The 25,696-nt window shown below is 39.4% G+C and overlaps 1 protein-coding gene across 5 annotated transcripts in view; it reads left to right on the top strand.

Moving 5' to 3' along the window:
* LOC149075318 (protein C-ets-1-like) overlaps positions 1 to 13,691 on the top strand; it is a 189,401-nt gene extending 175,710 nt beyond the window's left edge. For 3 of the 5 annotated variants that reach the window (XM_089242672.1, XM_089242673.1, XM_089242676.1), the window contains 3 exons: positions 10,093 to 10,332; positions 11,852 to 12,142; positions 13,142 to 13,616. In XM_089242672.1, coding sequence (XP_089098798.1) covers positions 10,093 to 10,332; positions 11,852 to 12,142; positions 13,142 to 13,482 — 872 coding nt within the window. In that variant the 3' untranslated portion in view covers positions 13,483 to 13,616. Of the gene's footprint in view, positions 1 to 10,092; positions 10,333 to 11,851; positions 12,143 to 13,141 lie in introns of all 5 variants that reach the window. The other 2 variants (XM_089242675.1, XM_089242674.1) reach the window with 1 other exon arrangement.
* The last annotated feature ends 12,005 nt before the right edge of the window (positions 13,692 to 25,696 follow it).

The following is a 25,696-nucleotide window of genomic DNA, read 5'->3' as shown; positions in this document are numbered from 1 at the left end:
TCAATAAATTTTGAATACAATTAACAGTATTAATAGATAAATTATTGAATTAATGAAATACATGCCGTATACTCAACCCCTTAAGCTGAATTAACAAGGTGTGTGTATCTTGTCAATCTCTAGCCTCTAATTTTAGCAATTACAAGACAAGACATTTTTTAAAGTTGATCTTTTAAAAACTTTTCAATTTACCTTATTATTTGTTAGGTTCATCTTTTTTTTTAAATTTCCAAAGGTATTTTTTTAATGCAAAAAAATCCATTAATGTCTGCTCAAGGGGATTAAACACCCCCACTCGGATTGACCTAAGGAGAGGGCAGAAAAGGAATGCAAAAAATTGTTTTCCAAAAAAAACATTCTGAGTTACTAACTTTCAAAAAGCATTTCAATTAAAAAAATAATAATTAAGAATTGTCCTGAGTTCACAGGCTGGAGCCTCTCAACCCGACCCTAGTGGAGGCCATGGAGGGAGACTTAATTGTATTATTTTTTATCTCATTTCTTTCTTCAGGAGTTTTAGTCAGGAATGGCCAAAGTCGGGGGAAATTTTTGTTTTGGTCAGTGGTAGTCTGGAAAATTTTTAGGTTTTGTTCAGGAAAATTCTAGGAAATTTTTTAAATTTTAGTCAGGGAAATTTTTGCGTTTTTATTCAGGGAAATTCTGGGAAATATTTTTGCGTTTTGGTCAGGGAATGTCGGAAATAATCAAGAATATTTTGCAATGAACCCTGTGTCTGCACATCTGAGAGGCTTCGGTGTATTACTCAAGTCAGCGATTCTCAACCGGTGCTCCGCGGAGCCCTTGGGGCTTCGTTTGCACAACCCGGGGGCTCCGCGGCGACTCGAGGAAAATAAAATAAATCAGTAAATTTGATAGATTATTAAAAAAAAAGAGGCCTACGTGGTTCCGCCATAAAAATTTTACACAAAAAAGGTCTCCTCGAGTCAAACAGGGATACTACGTCACAGAAATTTTGTACTGAAAAGGGCTCCGTGAGTCGAAAAAGGTTGAGAACCACTGTTCTAGTGGACACTCATAACTTCGTTGTTGAAGACAGTGAGAAAATGAGCAGCGCCCAAGAGAAATCATTTTTTTTTCGAATTCATTACCGAGAGACCATTAGATGTCCATTACCCTCGTTTCCATTCGCCGTGATCTTGACCCATAAAATTACATTTCACTTTTTCTTCTCTTTTTTCCCGATATAGCGCCACTTTTTCTTCGCACCGTACTCGATCGAAATCACTTTTATAAGTTAGAAAATATGATTTTCTTTCTTCTTTTTTTTTTAATGGTTTTTCGAGGGTTGTTATCAAAGTACGGATTTGGCCTTCTGTGTTTTATACATTTTGTCTCATTTTCTCTGTCACACGCCCATATAGCCGTTTGCTACTATACCATTACTTTCCTGGATCAGGGACAGTCGGATTTCTACGAATGATATTATGGATAGGTTTTTTTTCCAACAGTATATGTGGAAGGACACTCTTAAAATTTACTGCGAAAGGGAAAAAAAGAAAGACTTTTATCTATATGTAACTACTCTTTTATCAAAGTTTCGGTAAGAGATTTGTGAGTTCAATAGAGAAACGTCAATGATGACGTCAGAATTAAAGTTAGTTACGAATAAATCAGCATAACCCAATGGTTCTCTGTTCACAGAAAATTCACCGACAACAGTTCTACATGAGTCAGTGAGCGAGGAGTGAATCAGCAAATGATACAGTAGTGAGTGAGAAAGTGACAGAGTGAGTGGCCTAGTGAGTAAGTGAACGATCTGGTGATTGAGTGTGTGTGACAGAGGGGGGTGACCTAGTCAGCGAATAACCGAGTGAGCAGCCTAGGGAGTAAATGAGCTACCTAGAGATCAAGTGAGTGAGTGACCTACTGAAAGAGTGATCAAGTGACATTGTGAATGAGTGACCTGGTGAGTGAGTGATGCAATGAGACTCGGATCATTTATTCAATCGCTCATTCACTCAATCGCTTATTCTTCACTCACTCGTTCACTTGCTCATTCGATCACTCATTCACTAGTCGAACTGTTGTCATTAAATTTTCCCATCGATGAATTTTCCATTCGGAAAATTGTTGGCAGTAAATTTTTCGGACACGGTGGTTCTCAAAGTGTGCGTAGCCAGCCTTTGTCAGGGAAGTCACTCACCAGGGAAGGTGAGCTTGTGGCATTGATGTGCGTCTTTTCAGTGCTTTGAAGTGGTTCTTTTTTAAATAATTCTGTGGAGCCGCGGGAGGCAAAAGTTTGAAAACCACTTGGCATAACCCATGAGTCTAAGGTAGCGTTACTCAACCTTTTTGCCGTTGCGGAACCGTCGCAATAATACCCATGTTCTAGGGCATTGATTTTCAATTAGCTCTTACTCGAGGACCCCCTTTGACAAACACTGAGGGGAACCAAGCATTCCTTGCGTCATGCCAGTTAATCGCTATATTTTCATTCTGATTCATGGTACGCTCCATAACTCACAGATGCCTTTGTCAACTCTTGCAGGGCCCGTAAACCACTTTTTGAAAACCACTATTTTGGCAAATTCTTAAAATAGTATATGTATGTTCCATTTGATAATTTTTGTCGCACAACGGTCATTTTCTGCACACGAGGACTAGTGAGACCGAAATCTACAATTTATTGCCGATTCCGAACACACGGCAGCCTTTTTTTATACTGACTGAGAGATTGGCACTCTAACTGTGAGCGACTCCTTGCGGTAGCAACATTTTCCTGTGGTCATGTCGTCGTTTCTGTTGTACCCCTGTGTCAGAAAAGTTTCTGACAAGGACGAGCCGAGTATCATACTTTGGTACTTTAAACCAGCGTTTCTTAACCTTTTTTTAGCTCATGGCCCCCTATGAATCACATTTTTCTCTCGTGGCTCCCCTGTCCTATCCAGCCCCCTCCCTCTACCCTCATCCAAGAGTGAGATACTTTCTATTTTTTTATTATGAATGAAATTTTAATGAATAAGATCAATCTCTGGAATCCTGGCTAGGCACGGATTCAAATGGTGGATTATCATCTCTTCCAGGAGTCAAATTATATCGCAAAAAACGGTCTGTGGAAAATACGGGACGATCCAACAAACATGCACGATAAATCGACTCTCTCAACACATCAACCGTTGCTCTGGCGGCCCTCCATACTTAGCTGGAAGTAACAGCTTACACATGAAAATCATACCACCTGATCCCATATATAGTGCAGTCCCCCCCTCCCTCCATTATAGACATGAAGACCCAGGTCATGCCCCAAATAGACCCGAGGGTTAAGATGCTCCTGGTTGTATGGACGGATCTGATGAATTCTGAAAGTAATAATTTTTTTCAACCATGTTTCACTTTTAAAGCTTTTCTCTTCACAGGTCTCTATGACTCCCTTCACCACCTGTCGTGGATCACCTTTCTTCTGATTTTCTCCCGTGGTCCCCCTAGAATATCCTAGGACAGCAAGGGGGCCATATGGCCCCAGGTTGAGAACCACTGCTTTAGACGAATATCTTATCGATCTGGGTTACCGCGCCCTATATATATGTTCTGTATAACTTCTGTTTAGAGGTGTCGCAAGTTCGATACTCGGCTCGTCCTTGTCAGGAACTTTTCTGACACAGGGGTACAACAGAAACGGCGACATGGCCACAAGAAAATGTTGCTGAGGCAAGAAAGAAGTCCCTCACCGAGGGGTTAGAGTGCAAATCTCTCAGTGAGTATAAAAAAGGCTGCCGTGTGTTCGGAATCGGCAATAAATTATGGGTCTCGGTCTTACTAGTCCTCGTGCAGTACTTTTTATCTCATAGCCTACACACCAGAGACATCTTAATATTGTACGGTTTTCAGCGACCTCGAAAGCCAGGGAAAAATAGGTGATTGTTTTATAGAGGGGAGTAAAAACCATAGGAGAAAATTTCGGACCAGAAATAACTGATCCTACAGGGAGATGCGGGGTTCCCAGTGATCCGGGAGATCGGGGATAATGTAAAATATTTGGCAAAAGTCGGGAAAATCCCGTGAAGAGGAAAACTGAAACTTGAAAAACATTTGAAAAGGTCAAGATTTTTGAATCATGCATAATAATCGGTCCGGGAAATTTTTGAGTTTTCATCAGGAAAAGTCCTTTGATTTTTTTACGGACAACATTGGTTGAAAAAAGAGTCCATAGCGAGATATCATGGAGAACCCCGGTTGAGAAGAGCTGGCCTCTGGTACAGCATAACCTCCGTCAGGGAAAGACAGTGTTGTGAATGGAATTCCCTCGAAATTGACAAAGACACTACAAAAAAAAGGGTCTATTCTCTGCTCAATTACGTATATCAGCTGTTTTTCTCCAACGAGCGACAACATAAACCAGACCAAACTCAATAACAATTGCACGCAGAAAACCCGTATTCGCCGCAACTATTCAAACAAAAAAATGTCAAGTGTCCGCACCTGCGATTTTTCTTTTTTATTTCACAAGCAATTATGACCGAGTTGAGAGAAATGACTTTTTTCCCCGACTCCGTATGGATCCTGAGGTTGATTATTCTGTGTGAATTGTATTTCCTCAAATTCAGTTGATAAATATGTACTCGGTCCCATTTCTCTCTCTCTCAGCTGAGTAAGCACAGCCTACATACACACACCTCGTTTTAGTGTAAAAGAAAAGTTATCATTCTACTTTGTGTGATGGGTGGAGGAGGTCTGGCGGCTGAGCTGACCTCGTCTTCGGTACTACACACTGGGAACATTTATCCCCATAATGTACACACACAGACAAATACCACTCGGAATAGATAGTAAAAAAAATTTTACAACTTGTTCAAACCTCTACCCCTGCCTGACATCAGCTTTTCTTTCTCTTTTTTTTGTATATTAATGGGTTTAGCTCTTCCCCATAATAAAGTTATAAGCTCGTCTACATTCCCGTTATCCATTGCCAGAAGCTAACATATTGTACGTATTTGTTATGGTTTGACAGTCAACGCTTTGTTTCGTACCTACCCCTCGTCATGCAGTGGTTCCAAGTGTTTATACAGAGATAGGTTTTTGATTCTTCTCTGAATTTTTTTATTATTGGTCCATCGCAACAGTTAAGTACTGGGTGACGAATATTGTACTACGAGTTGGAATCGACAACCGTGTTCGAATACGCATGTGCGTACACAGTCTGTCTACATCAAAACGATTTGAGAAGAGGGAGTTCGGCAACTCAGCTGTATGGTTCATAACATATATCATGGCTGTATGGATGAGGATAATGTGAAAATCCTTCGATTTATCCCTGAAAAGTTTCTGACAAGGCAAAAGATAATGGAATGGTGTACACTTTGCATGTGGTGGGTTATTTAAAGATGATCCCAGCCAGGCGTGCAGTAACTGCACTAATTATTTCTTCATCATGGATTCACTACTATTACTAAACCACACATGCACCTCGTTCATATTCCACTGCGGAACTTCTAACGAATTGGTACATGTTAGAATGTGCGTGTACATGTTGTGAACTTATGCTTGTTATGTGTAGTGCTGCCATCTGCTGTAGATTTCTTTAACTATGAGTGAAGTGTAATGATTGAATAATTGTACCATTGTAGGCCTGTTGCTCTCTGTGGCGAGACTTTTTAACGGGAAGATCGGCTCGCATTTGCGAAGTTAGGAATCGTAGAAAACTAACTTCAGCCCATCACCACTGTGGTGACGGTGGGGTTTGAACCCGTGGATTAAACTCAAATAACCCCTCCCCCTCCATGTGTGGTCTACTCTAGTGACTCCATTTTCACCAGCGAACCTTCTATGATAGTCGTACTTACTGTTTAACTTCCAATTCTCAAAGGATATAGGTATACCGAGCGGTAAACACACACATTCATACACAACTACCAATTCCTATTGGTAGATACACAATACACACACGTGACGTCCAGAATATATTTTTCTAAAAGTTGCTCAGCATGCTTAGGTCCTTCTATCACGTAGGCCAGTAATTCTCAAAGTGTGCGTTGTGTCTCCCCTCCCCAAGGTGTCGCCAACCTTTGTCGGGGCGTCGTGGTAAGTTGTCGAAATTAATGTGGGCCTGTTCGATGTTTTGAAGGGTTCTTGTTAGACTCTTCTGAATGTCGGATGAATATTGACTTCTAAACAAGGGAGTCACGGGTGACAAAAGTTTGAGAAGGGCGGGCCCATAGTAATTGAAGACAGTTCCTGGATGTTCTCAGTATCATTTGATACTGAACTCTTCAAAAGTTCTTTATGACACTTCTGGCTTTTTACGGTTACTCCTGTTGGCTTGGCTACTCCAAGGTTGCGGCTGACAGAAGTCCACCCCGGGAGCTCAGGATGATTTTTGTCTTTTTTTAACACACAAAAAAAAATCACTATGGGGGCCACCAAACATCACAGTCTAAGGGAAGCTCCGCTGCCGGATGGCATTATAATATTTCACGTGATATACTTTTAAAAAGAATAACCACATGTGCGTATCCATGAGACGACGATAGGAGAACGTACGAATTACTCAGCCGTGATTGAAAAGGGTGTTTCAACGTAAAGCAACTGAGCTTGCGGAGAAGCTTATGTTCCGATGTTAGGAGAGAATTTACGCACGTGATTCGTACCCATCGTTTTCATTATGAAAGAGAGTATCATTAGGTATTTATAAAACGATCATTCGAAGTTAGTAGCTTCTTCAACACTTCGAAGGGAAGATGTAAGCTGGGGCTAACGGGAATTACTGTAATTCGACCAGTATCCTCGTTTGCAATATTTATTGTCGCAGCTGGATCTCGCGAAAAATCGATTCTTGCCATGTGACAGTGGAAAATAAAAACACCTTAGACACACACACACACACATGAATATTGCTTTATTAGAGCTGATGAGGAGATTTTTACGTCATCGCTGGCAGCTGAGCAAACATAATTCCTTTCTCTTTCAATAGGTTTTTTCTGCGTTTTTGCTATTCTACGAATTTACTTATTTAAAAAAAAAAAAAGGCAGGACACTGCGGTCAGTGGCCTTTTTTCCCTCTTTCCAAATTTCCATTGAAGTACCATGATTGCATCCAGGAGGAAAAATACCCGCGTGGCTTTTTTTTTTTCTTCCACACACAATGCAAATGAACTTTACCTTTGTAATAGTGTAAATAAAGCTTCGTGGTAACGCAACAATCAAGTAAGTGTACATCGTACTATATCGGATGGCTTGCCTATTTCATTCTGGAACTTAATTGATCACATACCCTTTTGTGTGATCAGTTTCAGAAAGATATTGTCATCACAGTAGCCTGTGAAAGTTCATCCAGGTATCATATTGCGTATTTTTTTCTTCTTTGAGCTGGCTGCTCATGGGCATTTTGCAATATTTACAAATTACTTTAGATTCAACCCCCTCTTATCCAGCCTCAATCACCCCTTTGCAACCAAGAGCTCTCGATAGTTGTCTGTGATTTTGTACGGAAACCGGCTCGATACCTCAATGAAATCTTCGTTCAAGTTGCATTCAAGGATTAGCATCATGCTGATTTGAATTTGCGCATAGTTTGAATGGTCATGTGAATGCTCCTCTCATGATGTAGTGGACGGTGCTCGCTACTTATGAAAAAGATTAAATAATTACATCTACTTCCAGTATACCCCCCACCCTCCTGGAAGGGTGTTCTCAACCTCCGTTCCCTAAAAAGGTGCACACGCACCTCTGTGTGAGAGCTTAAAAATGAATTCCATGATAGAGGGACTGTTCGAGGGGATGTGGGAATGTATAGCTTACTGAACGAAATAAGTTAGGGATGCCAAAATGTGAATTGAAAGAGAGAGAGAGAAGCTCTCCGGGGATGCAGACCAAAGGCAGCTCTAGGCCGTGCGACCGTCCGGGGCATTGCTCTAATAGTGAAGCTGAATCCGGGATGAAGAAGGGATATAATTGACAGAAAAGGGTTTATTTGCATAGAATAACATTTGAGATGTACCAATAGATTGAGAGAGTTGGTGAAAATCTACGGCATTTTCAGATTTTAGTCTATACGCCAAAGGTTCGACGAAAAGATATTTCGCACTGGTAAAATATTCTTTCAGCCCGCGGCACAGTTCCAGATCACTTAAATAACCTGCTGTGCTGTTCCAGATGACTTAGTTAAGTGGCCCATGACACGTTTTCAAATCAATGAAGTGGCATAAAGGTTGTCTAAAATCCAGTGAGGTAGGTCAGCCTCGTGTCCGTTCTATTCGAACTCCTTAGAAAAACAGAAAAGAAATTTAGTATTATTTCTCTTTTGCCCCCTTCAGTTCGATTATAGTGTACTTATTCATTTATTTATTCATTCACTGGATGAATACTAGAATCGTGCAGCCGCCGCCACACGATTTCTGTTGTTTTTTTTTAAACGGGTACGTTAACGAATGGGGACCTTTTTTTTTTCATTTCGATCTGAAAAACTTTTTTTTTTTCCAGCTTCATTCCCCATAAGGACAGTCAGTGCTAACTCTGCCACAACCGCTTCCATTGGACCATTCAGTACTCTTTTTGGCTTTGGGTTTTTTTCTCTATTATATGTAAATGATAAAACGTCGAATAAGAGAGGACTGAGTCATCAAATATGTCATTCTTGATTGGTTGTGACAGCTTCGTGGAGAGAGAAATGGATGGGAAAAAGAGAATATATCCAGCGCTGTCTCTATTATGTTTTCAATTCACTAATCCTGACAGCAGGAGAGACTCGACAACAAAAGGATTTCGTCCAGTCATCGTCATCATTTTTTTTTAAATATTGTTATTATTTTACTCTCTTTCTCCACCGCCAGCAAATATAATAACATACTAGTAACCTATGCGATGAGAGAATCTCTAGGATATTGTGAGGGAGGCGAGCAACAAGCACGACTAGCTCAGTGCATGCTAATACAACAGGTACATTGTGTAGCGATGCGATGCGTTATATCAAGGGTGTTCAACCTCAACCTTTAGGGGAAGTGCTGGCCCCTCCATCGATTTGAAAACGTGTCACGGGCCACTTAATTAAGTGACCTATAACAGCGCCACAGGTTACGTAAATGATCTTTAAGTATGCTGCGGGTCACTTAAGTACTTTTGAACCGTGCCGCAGGCCACTTGAGTGATCTGCATATTTGTTTCGGGCCACTTAAGTGATGTGGAACTGCTCCACGGTTCACTTAAGTAATCTGTAAATGTGCCGCGGGTCGCTTAAATACTTTAAAACTGTCCACGATGATCTGAAAGTATGACATGGATCACTTGAGTGATCTGTAAACGGGTCGTGAGCCATTTAAGTGATCTGGGAATATGCCATGGGCAACTTAAGTTACCTGTGATTATGCCAACTTAAGTGATCTATAAATGTGCCGGGCCACTTGAGTGGTCCGGAGTTGTACCGCTGTGATCTTTATATATGCCACAAGTCACTTAAGTGCTTCGTAACTGTGCCATAGGTCACTTAAGTGCTTCGTAACTGTGCCATAGGTCACTTAAGTGGTCTGGAAATGTGTCGCTTAGTTCATTTTTACAAAATTAGGTTTTAAGTTTGCGGGCTACATCTGATGACTACGAGAGCCACTTTTGCTCGCGGGGCGGGTTGAGTATTATATGCGATATACTCGCCTACAGCACGAGTGCCCTGATTTGGTCATCCGATAGGGGCCATTCAAGTATTACGTAAGCAGATTTTCAGTCATTTTTGACCCCCTTCCCCCCCCTTGTCAGCAAAAGTCAGCAAACACTGATCACCCCCTCCCCCAGTCAGCAAAATTTCGTTAGAAGCTTAGAATATTTCATATCTTCAAAAGGGGGTGGTTGATGACATAAGCAACCTTCAAACTTTCCTCCCCCATTGTCATCAAAAGTCAGCAAATTCGAAACCCCCTCCCCCCCTCGATGCTGACGTAATACTTGAATGACCTCATATAGGCGAATGGTCAAAATGATTAATTGTTCAGTTTGCGTCCTTGAATGGTTTTGCACAAAAGGTTTTGTAATGTGTGAACATTTTATTGTTATTAAAGTGAAGCTGTATTTTTTTGTGTACTGTATTTTATCATGTTGTAAAATGCCTTGAAAAAAATATTAAATTATTTTTGTGTATTTTTGTATTAGGAGGTTACAGTCACATAACCGAGTCGATGCACACCCTGAACGAAATGAGCCACGATGAGCTGGGTGTTACGACTCAGATAGAGGACACGAGCCAGGACACGTACAGCCTGGAACAGATCACCAATAACCCTTCCTACATGGAAGGCAGTCCAGAATTCTACTCACCGCCGCCTGGAATAGTCATAACGCCGGAGACCAAATATCAGCCCACCTCATACCTCAACAGTAGGAATTACAGAGGTAAGTACACGTCAAAGGCATACTACGATCAGTGTAATGCAGTGCCGTCTTAACGCCTCCAGTGCAGGGGAGACTCACGAGAGAGAGATATGGTTAAAATTTTCAAGAATATATATATATAACCATGTTAACTCGTAGGTAGGCACTTCGAGCCGGGCAAGGGCTTCAGAAAATCCCTTTTCCGGGATAACCTTAAGACGGCTCTGTGTTAATGCACATACATACTCGTAATTGCCATCGTTTTGTTGTGAAAAAGTTGGTGGGGGAAATTTAGTTCAGGGGGCCGTGGACATGATTTCAAGTTTCAGTGGAACGTACCCTAAGCCAGGGCGTACTGGGACAACCGTGGCTCCGGGCTTCAAGCGCCACAAGCGAGCTAATCAGTTGTAGCAAGATTGACATTTGGACCTCAACCCCCCCCCCCCCCACCCACACACACACACATATGTTAACATATGTTAACACATATGTTAATATGTTAGGTTATCAACTCCGAGACCTTTCTGCAGCTAGGGACACAAATTCCCTCTTTGCACTAATTTCCTTTTTTAAAAAGGGGATGGGAGCCGGGATGGGCTCGTGGTATCTGTCAGGGATTTTTAATGTGCCCGTCAATTTTCTTCAATTAAGCCAACAAAAACGTGATAATATGTTCAAAGTCATTCTCTGGTTTCGATTTTTTTTTTTTTTTTTGAATTTTGCACTTCTATGGTCTTTCCTAAATTTCTGCACCCCCCCCCTCTCTGGCCTTCCCTAAGTTTTCAGCTTTTTTAAATCCTTGTCTTTCTCTGGCCTTTCATAAATTTCTGCCTTTTCGTAAATTTCTGTCGTTCTTGGGCCTTTCTCAAATATTCCTGTTTTTCTTAAATATTTCTGCTTATTCGTAAATTTCTGTTCTCTGGCCTTAATATATGTCTTCTGCTTCTTCACAAATATCTGACCTTCTCTGTCCTTTCCTAAATTTCTTCCCTTCTCCGTCCTTTCCTCGATTTCTGCCCTTCTCTGCCTTTCTCTTAATTTACATCCTTCTCTGCCTTTTCCTCAATTTCCATCCTTCTCTGACCTTCCCTTGATTTGATTTCTGCCATACTCCGGTCCTAAATTTCTGCCCTCTACTTTTCCTGAATTTTTGGCCCCATTTTTTGAATTTCATCATCTTTTTTTTTTCTCATTTTCCACGTTTCATGCCCTTTCTTAGATTTCTGCCCCCATGTTGTTCTTTTTAGCTTCCGCCGTCCCTGTCTGCAGCTCTGTTCGATGCTAGATACGAATTCCAACACGTGAAGCTTCTGATGGATATGTTGCGTCCATTCAGCCACTTCTTTTTTTGGGCGATTCGCCTGTTGTGGCTTCAGATTTTGTATTTGTATCGTGCCATCAGAATATAAGCTTGAGGAGGTCTCAACCCTTTTACATAAGAATAGGAATCATATATGTGGTATTCTTAATTTAGAAGGTGACCAGAAATACATGTATTATACAGTTACATGTACATTGATCTTTTTTCTTCTCATTTTAGGAAGGTACACACCTCACGAGCTGGGTTATACAGACGCCTATAGTTCCCACCCTTACGATTCGCCTTACCAAACGGTGCCGACGTCCATGCAGGCCAATGGCTATTGGACGTCGACAGACATGACTGGCCACACGAACCCGGGTTATGGAAGTCTACCTCCCCGAGAAAATCACTTACCCATCAATCATCCCATTCAGAGTCACATGAATGCGTCCATGCACAGCCCATCGTCGATGCAAGGCATGGATAACAAGCCAGTATTACAAGCCGCTGTCTTGGCGGGATATTCCGGTAAGCTTTGATCATTTTTTGTGCGCGTGTGCTCTTTCTTTTAATATCTTCGTCTATCCAGGCACGGATCCAGGACAATGCAACGGGAGAGGCGAATTGTGTGAGTTACTTTTGTCCTGTATTTTATGGGACAGACAAATTTTCCCGTTTTATTCGGCTATTTGGGAGGGGCAGTCGTTCCCGTCTCCCTTCTCTGCATCCATGCCTAAGTGGAGGCAGGCATTTAGATTTGAATGGAGTGAAGGCAGATATCTTAAGCTGCCAATGAGTCGAGGTAGATATCTTTAGCTGTGAATGAAGCAGAGGTAGATATCTTTAGCTGTGAATGAAGCAGAGGTAGATATCTTCTGCTTCGAATGAAGTGTAAGCAGACACCTTCAGCTGCGAATGAAGCCGACGCGACGCACATATCTTCAGCTACGAATGAGCTGAAGCACATATCTTCAGCTGCGAATGAAGCCGAGGCACATATCTTCAGCTGCGAATGAAGCCAAGGCACATATCTTTAGCTGCGAATGGAGCTAGACATCTTCGACTGCTAACGAACCGAGGCAGATGTTTTCAGCTGCGAATGGAGATACGGCAGACATCTTCGGCTACGAGTGAGCCGAGGCAGAGGTCTTCAGCTGCGAATGAAGACAAGACAAATATTCTCAGCTCCGAATAGAGTGAGGGCAGACATCTTCAGCTGTGAATGAAGCGGAAGCAGGCAGATCCAAGGCGATGTGTCGGAGGAGCGACTTATTGTGTAGGTGCTTAAAGTCATAGCGTCCCACCCCTCGGGGCATACTCTGGTTATTGGTTTCGGTGCATCGGATCATCCCGTATTTTATGGGACAAATTTTTCCCTGTGTTATTCGGCTCTTCGGAGGGACAATCGGCTCCCCTCCCCACTGGATCCACGCTTGTGTGCAACCAACAACTGAAATTTAAAACGCTGAGCCTTTCATAATTTCCTCTCGACGATTAATTAATTTCACTTCGCATATATTATTGCAGGTAGCGGACCAATACAGCTGTGGCAATTCCTCCTGGAGCTTCTAACGGACAAGTCCTGTCAGGGTTTCATCAGCTGGACCGGAGACGGCTGGGAATTCAAGCTGACAGACCCGGACGAAGTGGCCCGTAGGTGGGGCATCCGCAAGAACAAGCCAAAAATGAACTACGAGAAACTAAGCCGGGGACTTAGGTACTATTACGATAAGAACATTATCCACAAGACCGCGGGCAAACGCTACGTCTATCGATTCGTGTGCGACCTGCAGAGTCTGTTGGGCTACACGCCCGAAGAACTACATGCCATGGTGGACGTCAAGCCAGAAAAGAAAGACGAAGACTAAAAAAAAAAAAGAAAAGGAAGAGCCTTAATTAAAAAATGATAATAATAATCTGGTCATCTCTGTGCCGTCACGTCGATGGACACGTTTTGTTTTTTCCTTGTGGACAACGAAATGACCGCCTTATTACAAGGATTACTGTGATGTTACTGTTTTGTTTACTTCCCCCCGACTATTGCGGTTGTTGCATCTTTTTCTAATGATTTTTTGAGAACAAGAAAAAAAAAAGACCAAAAAAAAAAAATCCAAATATTTTTTAGAAGCCGTCAAAGTATTTTTATGTCAAAAAATTGTGGTTCAAAACCACGTTTTCAAAGCTTTTTTTGTTTTTTCTCTTACGCTACGAGCCAATGTAATTTTTTTTTTTTCGTATTGTGTGCTTGTGCATAAAATTTTACCTTTAATTAAGTTACATTATTATTATTCGAATGCGTTTCCAAGTCAGATCGTGCTTCCATGTTGCTGCATTTCTGAAACGGCGTGGTTATGATAACCAAAAAAAAAACAACAACAATGCAGTGGCATCATGAGCGCTTATTTTCATACCAAAGATTATAATTTTTATTTTTCTTCTTTCTCTCCACTGTACAGGGTGTCCGATAAGTTCGTGGAGTTCGTAAATATCATAAAAATTGAAGGAACTGGTATAATATTTAAATGTGGGTCGCGAAAAAATTATCCTCATGAAAGGGGATTTTTTTCTGGTGGAGGAAAAAAAATTAGTTCAAATTTATGTCGATGGAGGGCACTGCACGCAAAGTTCGGTTGGACCTGAGCCTTTCCTCAATCTTCTGTATCCGAAACGTTTGTAAAGCTTCAGCCTGTCGTTCATGGCTAAGGTAAAAAAACTTTACTGATAATGCTTTCATCACAATGAAAACCTCATGCACCAGTAACAACAGAACCGCCTTTGAGGATGTATGGTAACAGGTGGGGTCATACCGGGCCTCGTGGTTTGGGGATGCCCCCGCACTCACAGTAGTGGAAGTGAAACAATATACACGTGTATCAAAAATCCTTTTTTTTTGGAGAAAATAAGGTTCTTGAGCTTCGAATGATTTCATTCTGGAATTTTCGGAGGTGTTTTGCTCATTAATTCTGATATTTCATCAATTCTGAGATTTATTCGTTATTTATGCCCCCCCCCCATCAAATACATGAAATCAAGGCTATATGGAGCCCCGAAATCATTTTCGCACCGGACCCCGCGTCTATCAAGGGCGGCTGTGGTAATAGATAAACTCAGAAATAATGCTCTACACCGTGCATTTTATGACTCCCTTTTGCATATTTCCAGTGATTTGCTTTCGTGCAGTGCCCTGCATCGACAAAAATTTGAAATAATTTTTTTCCCTTTTCCCGAACCGAAAAAAAAAGATTATCTTCGTGAGAATAACTCTTTCTAGCAAACTGCATTCAAATATAGCAATTCTTTCAACTTTTATGAATTTTCAAATTATTTGATAATTTAATGGGACGCCGTGTACTTGTACATAAAATATCAAAGACGAGAAATTTCCTTATACTGTTATGTACATATGCACGAGTTCGTTTTTAACCGTCTAGTCGAACTTTGTTTGGTAAAGTTTGTTTTATTTTCCAGAAATATTTTTTTTCTTCAAAATCTTTTTTCTATATTACAGTGTTTTTACTGCATTATAATAGTATTAATAATTGTATTATCTGTTATTAGCATTATTTCACCTTGTGCCTTACATAACCCTGATTTTTATGTACCATATATGCAGGGCCGTCTTAACAAGTTAGGATGATCCGGGGACTCTAGAATTTTTTGTGGGGTTGCATAAGAGAGAGAGCCCAATTTATATAATCATTGAAAATATATCTCATAAATACGTATTAATTGAAATATTCAAAAATTTCGTTTGGCCTAGGCCTGTTGGTCCACCTGTTAAGACGCAGCTTTATATGCGATCGAGCTGTTGCAGAGAATAACCAGATTCTAATAGTCTGGTATTTTTTTCTGAAATTTTTCTTGACCCTCTCGCCTTCTTGAAAATTTTTTGTTTTAGCAATGACAGGGCCATAGTGGAAGACATTTTCCTGTCCCCCTTTACTTTGCAATCGTTGAAAATCGGGGAAAAAATCCTACTTTAAAAAAAATAGCATTTTACAAAAGGATTTAGACAGTCAGTGAATTGAAATACTTATTCACATAAATAGTCAATGCAATAGTGCCGTGGTTCTCAACCGGGGCTCCGCGGCCGCTCGAGGGGGGAAAAAATGAATTTGAAAAGAAATAATTATAACTATTTTTATATAATAAAAATAAATCAGTAACTTTGATGAATAAATAGAAAAAAAAATAGGGTTACGGGCTCCACCATAGAAATTATACACCAGAAAGGGCTCCGCGAGCGAGCCAAAAATAGGGTTGAGAACCGCTGTAATACAGCGATAATGTTTTGATTAGATACACCATTATTCCCATTAGGATGCTGTTAAGATGGCCTTGTACGAATTTTAGTAATAATTGATTAAATATCGCGAATTTTTATACACACCGATAATTATTTTTATGAAGCGTAAATTTTTGAATTTGATAATGTTGAAAATAAATTGAAATATAAATGTTCGACCACGTAATTGAGTTTTTTCCGCATCTTTGTACAATGTTATTTTAACCCAACGATGGTTGTGAATTTCTTGTTTACACTTGTTAACTGTTATCGATTGACTCGCAAGTGCCTTTTTTATGCAAATGATGACGTTATCCATTATTCAATATGATGTTAAAATACCCGACATTTTTTTGCTCACAAAAGAGATGTGTATCGTGTAAATAATAAAATACTTATACATGTTAGCCGTCAGTATAATACAGCAATAATAATAATGTTCTGAATATAAACACCATTATACACAGTTAGCTGGACTACATATGTGTTGTTGCATAATGTTATCACTAGGGCTCGGATTTCTATGACTGAATACTTCGCTATTTTTACACGACAGAGCACTTTTTCATGATTTTCAGTAATTTTGGGCCATTTTTCATAATTTTTGGAATTTAAGGCATATTTTTGAGCATTATTTTGCATATTTCAACAGAACAATGGAGAGACATTTTGTTCCCCCCCCCCTCCCTCCCAAGCTTCATTTCCCATATTGGTAATTTTTTGGACCATGTCAGCGAAATTGCACTTACCTTTGGCATCGTTTTTGTCAATAATTGGTGATTTTTCGGCGACGTTGGCAAAAACAGGGAATTTTATTTGTGTGCCTTTGGTATTATTTTGCAATGATTGGCGATTTCCCGTAATTTCCTCGAGGAAATATGGTCAGCCTATTTATAAAGGCATACCGTATTTATAGATTTTTTTTACTAAATGGTTTTCTTAGGGCATAAATGCATTTTTTTATGCAGGTTTTTTTCTGTCGGTTTTTAGGTCATAAAAATCCCAGCACTAGTTATCACAGTTCATTCACGGCCCCACATAATATAGTAGGGCCTCCATTCCAAGAAATTCGTGGGCTCTTTTCTAGTGGATTCATAGTGCGAAAAATATGATTCATCCCCCCCCCCCAGGAAAAGACCCCTGTCAGCCTTTCTCCATGTTGGGGCCCATTTTTATATTCATTACAGCAGTTAGTCATCATTCAATTAATTATTTAGCATTTTTTTCTCATTATTTTTATGTCAGATCCAATAATTATAACTCTTTAATTTATGTACGTTATAATGATATTGTGTGTTTCGTGATTATATTTTTCATTTATTGAAGTGTGAATTTTACAAATTTGCGCACATCATGTTACATTAAAAGAAGAAAAAAACGGATGAAGAGAGTGATATTTATTTGAATATGATGTAAATTTGAAAAACTCAAAAAACGAGAAGAAAAAAAAAACACAAGTGTCCTTAATGTTTTTTTTCTATCAAAAAAAAAAAAAAATTGTGTATATTTTGCATATTTCATTATTTCGTTGTTCTGTTGTAAATTTCTTTTTTTTTTTTCTATATAAATATATTATGAAGGAAAAAAAACCATTCAAAGAACGAAAAGAAAAAATTATGTGTAATGAGATCTAGTTTTTAAAATAAATTCGTTCAAAAAATAGTTCTCTGTGTGATTTGTTATTTATAATTTATTTATTCAAGCATAAAAATATACATATGCAATTTTCTTTTCCCTTAACGGTCTATAACAAGGTGTGCAGAACCTTTTGGGGAGCGCGGGCCACTCAATTAATTGATCTGGAACTGCGCCGCATGTTACTTAGACGATCTGAGAAAGGGACCGCGGCCCTCCTAAGTCACCTGGAAATATGCCGCGTGTGTTTTAGGTGACCTGGAAATGTGCCGCGGGTCACTTAAGGGTGTTGGAACTGTGCTGCGGGTCACTTAAGGGTGTTGGAACTGTGCTGCGGGTCACTTAAGGGTGTTGGAACTGTGCTGCGGGTCACTTAAGGGTGTTGGAACTGTGCTGCGGGTCACTTAAGGGTGTTGGAACTGTGCTGCGGGTCACTTAAGGGTGTTGGAACTGTGCTGCGGGTCACTTAAGGGTGTTGGAACTGTGCTGCGGGTCACTCAAGTGATCTGTGAATATGCTGTGGGTCACTGAATCGATCCTAGAAATCGACTGCGAGTGATTCAAGTTATTTGAGAAACTATGTTTACTTAAGTGATCTAAAAATGTGCCGCGAATCACAAGTCGTGGGTGTCTTCAACGCATGGCCTGCGGGTCAAATGCTTCCCTCGCGGCTTTTTACCCTGGCTCGCCAACCTGTTTGAAAAAAAAAAATGACTACATTGGAAGGGGAATTAAATTAAGATCCGTTGAAGTTCTTACAGCTCTACGTTCTGATACAGCTGGTCATTGACAGCTGTACTGCGGTATTTATAATTGTAATGTGATTTTGATACATTAAGAGCTCTGTGTTAACGAATTAGGAGGGCTCGGGATCCAAACACTTTTGAGGAATCCTAATTTCATATTCTAAAGGTATAAATAACAACGAAATTACTGCGAATTGCCTCCTCGATCGCAGGAATGATTTTAGAATTGCAGGATCTCCAACGAATTTCAGATATAATTTCGAAAAGAAATATTTTTAGGACTAATTTCCAAAGTCAGATACAATAATTGGGGAGGGAAAGAAATAATTTCAGAATCATTGAACGATTTTCTCTGAAGAATTCACATCTTGACTCAATGCCAATCTGTTGAAGAAAACGGCACTGGCCTTGTTTTTATACCCCGAATAAAATTCGTTGTTTCTCAAGAAATAATTAAGCAGTATATCTTACGCTAGGATTACACTATAAAAGTTTGATAAAAGATCTTCTACAAAACTGGAAAATGCAACCAATAAGCGCATCGGTTACATTCGAGCGAGTGTAACCAATAGGCTCATTCGTTGTTTTTTCCAAGTTTTGTAAAAGATATATTATCAAACTTTTATAGTGTAATCCCGCACTTTTTTAAATGAGGATTTTGCCTTCTTCTTCTCTTTAATTTATACAAGGCTTTATGCAACTATAAGGTTGTATATTTGACTAAGGCTGGGATTACACTATAAAAGTTCGATAAAAATCCTTTTATAAAACTTAGGAAAAACAACCAATAATCGTATCACTTACATTCGACCCAATGTAACCAATGCGCTTATTAGCGGCATTTTTCAAGTTTTATAAAAGAACCTTTATCAAACTTTTATAGTGTAATTCCGGCTTAACCCTTATATATTTGACTAATAATTCTAGACCAGTGGCTCTCAACCTTTAGAAGCCCGAGGCCGGGTTGACTTTTTTTTGTGAGTGGAAGGCCCTGTCACAGGGCCGCAACTAAGCTGAAGGTGGCCTGTTGTCCCCGGCGCTGGACTAGAGGGGGTTCCGAATTCACCCTTTAACTCAGGGGTTCTTAACCTTTTTTCAGCCGCAATCCAAAATCAGCAACAAGACCAGCTTTGCGATCCATGGAGACTTCGTTTTTCCCAATTAGTGAAACTAGTGACGTAATGAGTGCATTTATAACAGGATTGTTATAAATGCGACCCAAGCAAATCACGTTTTGGTCGTGACCCATAGCTCGAGAATCCCTGACTATCAGCAGATTTGTACGACTCATCTGCGAAGTCCTTCTTACTATATTCATCACCTGTAATAAAAGATTTCGAAAAATTCTGCTGTTACTTTTTCTTTTAATAGCAATTTTTCCCCCCGGACCACTGTAATGTCAACTCCTCCCGATACAACGATAAAACCCCTCTATAACGATAGTTCTTGAGGAGATTTTGAAATCGCTACAACGATATTTTTTTTATATTGTGCTCGAAAAATATACTTCATTGTCTTTTTAAACTGGTCCCACATATTTTAGTTCTTTTGGAGGACGTCTAATAATATTGATATTTGGTACCACCTAATGACCGAATGTGTTGAAGTTTTCGGTTTGTTCTTATTATGTTTTTTCATATCGTTTATCGAGATATACAAAAGTGTGCTGCATGAAACCTCTTTACAAGGGCAATATATCTAACTGGATTTTGTTTATTAACTAATGAATTAGATTTCTTTGCGACGAATAAATACTCAAGCTCATTTTTTTGGTGGTACTAACAGTGTCGATTCAGAAAAGATGCCAAAAGCAGCATAAGTTTAATAGCACGTGATGATAATTTTGCCTTTAGATATAACGATAATCCTTTTACAACGATGGTTTTCTTAGTACGTAGAATATCGTTACATCGAGGTTTCACTGTATTGAAATTTTTTTAACTGTCCGTTATAATCAGGTTCTACTGTACTTATAACACTCCAGAAATTAAAAACTTACATTGCGCATATACGGTAGAGCCTCGATTATCCGAATGCGGATCGACCGGGACGAGGATTAGCAGTGCTATTTTGATTTCTTGTTTGGCTCTCTTCGCTATCGTATATATTGCTGTTTTTCCTTCATTTTTTTGTTAGTGTTGGTTACGTAAAGTCGAAATGTATAGCTTTTTTTTTACAACTGAAAGACAAAGCACAAGGATCGTGTAACTTAAGATTCGGTCACGTGACGCCATGACTCATCGGCTGGACCAGTGCTATTCCGTATTTGTGTCATTCTCATTGCATATCTTATAGAACTGTGCATAATGGCTGACAGGAAAAGGATAATCGTGTTTTTCGGTTTATCCCTGATCACCCTCTCCATCATTAGCTCAGATAATCGAGGTTCCACTGTATTTCTCCCATCAGTGAAAACCTGGTATATCAGTAGTGTGACTACGTAACTGTGTAAATTAAGAGTAATTTTTTTTAATCAGATTTCTTCACAGATAATATGAATATATCACTCATAGTCATTTCAAACAAAAAATATGTATATACATTTTTTTCGCAATATTGCTATTTTAAATTATTTTTCTCGCACCCGGTGGTTTAACCGTGTGCTTCGGTTATTCGTCTAGAGCCCGGATTATATGCACCAAAATGTGGCAAAATATGCTCTAAAAATATGCACTTAAAAATGCTAAAATATTCACTTAAAAAATGCAAAAATATGCACTTAAAAATGCAAAAATATTCACTTAAAAATGCAAAAATATTCACTTAAAAATGCAAAAATATGCACTTAAAAATGCAAAAATATTCACTTAAAAATGCAAAAATATGCACTTAAAAATGCAAGTTGCTCAATAACGAAAATACCAGTAACAAAAGAATTTCGACAACATTTCTAAAAAAAAAAGTAACACTTTGACATATCTCTAGAAATACAATAAAACGGTTAATATTCGTAAAATACTTTATAAATATGTATTAATTCACTAAATTTCACCTGCGGGAAAAACGATGTTATGAAAATATTGTGAACAATATTTATTTGAAAAATTAAAAAACAAATTGAGGCAGCTTAAATAAACCGTCAAAAATATACACTTATCCTGAAAATTCTTTGATTTTATGCATTTATATGCATTAATGCTAAAAAAGGCCAAAATATGCAAATGCATATGCAGTTGCATATAATCCGGGCTCTAGCGATCACCTTCCTCACCATCAGTCCGGATAATCTAGGTTCTGCTGTACATTTATCCTTGAACGGGTGGCCTCGTACCTTACGGCATGAAATACGATTTTAAGTTGTCACGGAAATGGACGTCGATATTGTTCTCGTTAAGAGCCTCCACCCAAGAAATTCGGAGAATCCAGTACCAGAGACCACCAAGAAAGATAATGCTGAGCACACGTGTGTTTCATTGCGCCATTTCTCTCTTGAAGAGAGAGAGAGAGAGAGAGAGCACCCCTTCTCTCTCTCTACATGCCTTTTCTACTCTTTTTTTATATTTTATTTTGGCCGTATTATCCACAATCTCCTATTACGTGGTTCGTTTAAAAACCGATCCCGCACTACCAGGAAAAAAAAAGGATAGTCAATGATCGGAAAATTGCTCCGTCACCCACAGGACTGCCTCCACATAATAACAAAAGTCACAGCGAAAATTGTGGTTAACGGGATTCGACCTCCCCCAACTAGAATCCATCCCGTGGCCCCTTGTTGTCAACTTAATGACTCATGCCACTGAGCAAACACAATATATGGACGTAATAAAAGAGGAGGAACATCTATATGGGATAGATAGATGCCAATCTTACAGGTTGGGGTTTGACCAACTGTGATTTGAGGATCTATTACCCAAGGGCGCATCAATCTCCTCTCCTCTTCTTTTGTTATTTTCCCGTTACCCTAGAACCATTTATTACAGCAAAGTGCAAACACTTATCGTAAACGTGCGATGTCTTATTATATTGTATAGCTCTAACTGATAGTTAGAGATAACGCCACCATTTCTGACGTCATTTATTGGCTTCCGAAATTTACATAAGCCATACTACAGCAGGGGGTATCCAACATAAAGTTTCTCACGGAACCCTTGATGATAACTACGGAACTCGAACAAATATTTGAATATTTATCCAAAAAAATGTCCCTATTACCGTCTCCAAAACATGATAGCTCCGGGGCAAAATGAAAGGGGGCTCAGGCACCACCTCTAAGAAAACACATTTATTGTCATAATACACATTGTGCCAGATCTTATCGTGGAAGCCCCTATGCAACTACGCATGGCCCTCACGACAGGAATGCTGACAAGCCTCCAGCCCAAATACTAGAGATGATTCTTATCACTTTTTGTTTTCACACTACAAATTCATAGTAGATGGGCCCGTGAACAGTCTGACCGGGGGCCCCACTATAAAGAACCCAGCCTAATACTCCCCCCCCCCCGGATCGAACATGGGACCTGACGGCAACCTTCACTGTGGTAGACGAGAATCTTACCACCATGCCATTCGGGCGTTAGGTGTTGTAGTTTGGTCTAGGGCGCAACTAGATACTTTGCCACCAGGGACCAAACCGGAATTTTGGCGCTCCTTGCATGTAGAGGAAGCAGATGAACTCGGTGCCCCCTTCTGGCCCAGTGCCCGTGTCTGCTGCTGGTCATCCCGCCTGCTTCCCCTCTAGATGCGGCCCTGGTCTGGTCCATTCCCTAGGGTACCTACTATTACTACCAAACCAAGCATGCACCTCGTTCACATTCTCCTCTGCGGAACTTCTAATTCTAACGAATTGGTACATAATGGAATGCGCGTGTGCGTGCAGTGAACCGGATGTGAAGTTTGTTTCTGTGTAATGCTTAATATGTGTAGTGAACACTGCACTTAGAAACTTGGAATTCCGTTTTTGTTGGCATCTGGAATTCCGTTTTTGTTGGCATCAGGAGATACTAGCCCTGTATCCAGAAGTTGGGGGCACAGGGGGACCGTATAAAAATTTTGATTATTTATTTTGTTGCACACTGTATTTTCACTGTCAAAACTGGTACAGGGTAATTTTTGAACGCCTGTTGCGCATTTTTTAAATTGGAACCATACCTCTATGACGCGACAGACGATTGATGAAATAAAAGCCGTGCTAGCACTTACAGGACACCCTGTATATTCTATACATATTACTGTAGAGGGAAACAATGGCGCCACACCAATAATGTGAAAAAAAAATTTCAAACCAAAAAAGAACCTTTTATATGTATACAGTTTTATAAACGGTGCTTTTCAACGGAGGGCATTTATTATCAGGCATTGAGTACATATTCAACCTTTCACCCATTTTGTTTCTGAATCGAAGAAGGAAGTGATTACCTGATTTTCTCTAATGAACTACTCCAGGACCGTCTTACAAGGGTTCACCGGTGGGTGCATAGAGGCACTGCACGAAAAAGGATCCAGTACTATGATAAATAACAGGCTCCGCGTGGGCAAAAAATGCTTCATTTTTCCACGAGAAAATTCTCTAATTGGCAAAGGGCCACATAATTTTAGGACCCTCCGATTAGCGCTTAGCCTGAGGTCCCCTCGGAAGCGGATTTAGTTTTGTAGCCTGTGAGCTACACAAATTTTGTCAGTCTCATTATTTTCATAATACTGTTAAATGAAACTCAATACATTTTTTGATTATTTATCCAAAGAAAATGTGTCTCTACTGCCGCCTTATAGCCCCTTATATATAAAAGAGGGCTTAGGCACCACCTCGTAATTTACACATTTATTGCCATAAATCATTGTGCCAGATCTTATCGTGGAAGCCCATATGCAAATGAAGGCGACGTGCCTTGGTGGGACTCATACATTAAGATGACTTGTTGTTTCGTAAAGTATGAGACATGTACAGACAAATGCGAATACTGCATTTGAGAGAAAGAAGAATCTTCACTCTAGTGGATAAAAAATTTCCAAAAAATACATCGTTTTTAAAACTTAATTTCCTGATGAAATGGAAAATGACATTCACCAAATTCTGCTTCGAAAATTCAGCGTGAAAAAAAAAGTGTTGTGTTACTGTTTTTAAGTTGTTCAGTCATTCCAAGAGTGGACTGATTTGTTTTAGACACTTTCTCGTTAAAATTGTAAATAAAGAATAGCTTTGCGAGTATTAGCAACAAGAAAGTTTTTTTCTTTGAAAGCTCCCCCGGGTTCCACGATTTTCAAAGATTCCGTGGCGTTTGATCATGCGGAACCCCCAAAAAAACGCTGTTCCGGAACGCCATTAGAACGGTGATTCTCGAATGATGCGCAGTGGGATCAATCGATGGTGCAATAATATATTTCATATATGAAATTACGACGAACGTAATCATGGTGATCGAGCTGTGATTCTTAATCAGTGTGGCCAGAGTCAATATCAAATTTGGCACCCTCCTTTCCCGTAGCTTTTATAATAAGGAAAAAATAAACTCGACACGTATCGTGGACACACTCGTGGTCCCTCGAAATTAAATTCTTGACTTAAAAACTTCGCTTTTTCACTATGCGTACCTGGACTTTGGCCTATTTTAGTATTAATACACATAATTGAAGACGAAAATCAAAAGGGTTTATGTGCCAAAAGTTTCATTCCTAGGAAATTGATAAAGTTTATATGAAAACACACGTTGGAGATAGACTCTCTCCCATGTCATGAGCGCTGTGTAGGAACTTTATTTTTTTTTAGATTTTCACAGACTCTTTTGATTGTTACTGGTATTGGCTTATAGATCATATTGAACCAACCCACACTAACTCGAAATATAAAAAAAAGGCACTTGGGCCCTTTTGATTTACGACTTTTCAATTGAAGAATTTTCAAAGTAAGTGGATACTTTTGAATTTTTACGAAAGATCAACCACTTTTTGGCAATTTTCAAATGAATATTGCCTGTAATGTGCGCACAACATCGCCTTTTTTCTTTTATCGCGCATGAACAATAATCTGTACGATAGTGTCCGTATCTTCCTTCTGTAAAAGATAAATAATATTCAGATTGATTCACTGACTTATTGAAGATGTTTGTAACCTTTAAGTGGTATTCGTTGCTCAAACCTGGACCTAGAGGTCGGGTTCAATATTATTTTATTTCATTCTCGTTAAATAGAACTAATATTAAAATTTCCGAACAATTTTTTTGCTTAAATTTTTCTTTGAAAAAAAAAAGAATTAGAAAAGATCAATTATTTTAGGTCTTTTTTTTTTTTTTACTTGAAAACAAACCAATTGTAGGAAGAAAGTAATGAATAATAAATAGTGAGCAGTGGTTACCAGCACTCTCTCTAGGGTGACCAACTCATCCTTATTTTCCCAGGAAAGTTCACATTTTAGCAAATTTAAGAACTGGCATAATTCTGATGGTTATCAAAATTAAAAAAATATATATAATTAATTAT

The sequence above is a fragment of the Pholcus phalangioides genome, unplaced genomic scaffold, assembly GCF_987345545.1.
Source record: "Pholcus phalangioides strain wild (caught in Gottingen) unplaced genomic scaffold, Ppha-v1.0 ptg000015l_1, whole genome shotgun sequence".
NCBI lineage: Eukaryota > Metazoa > Arthropoda > Arachnida > Araneae > Pholcidae > Pholcus > Pholcus phalangioides.
Note: the sequence above shows the minus strand (reverse complement) of the source record. Positions and strands in the feature narration are given on the sequence as shown.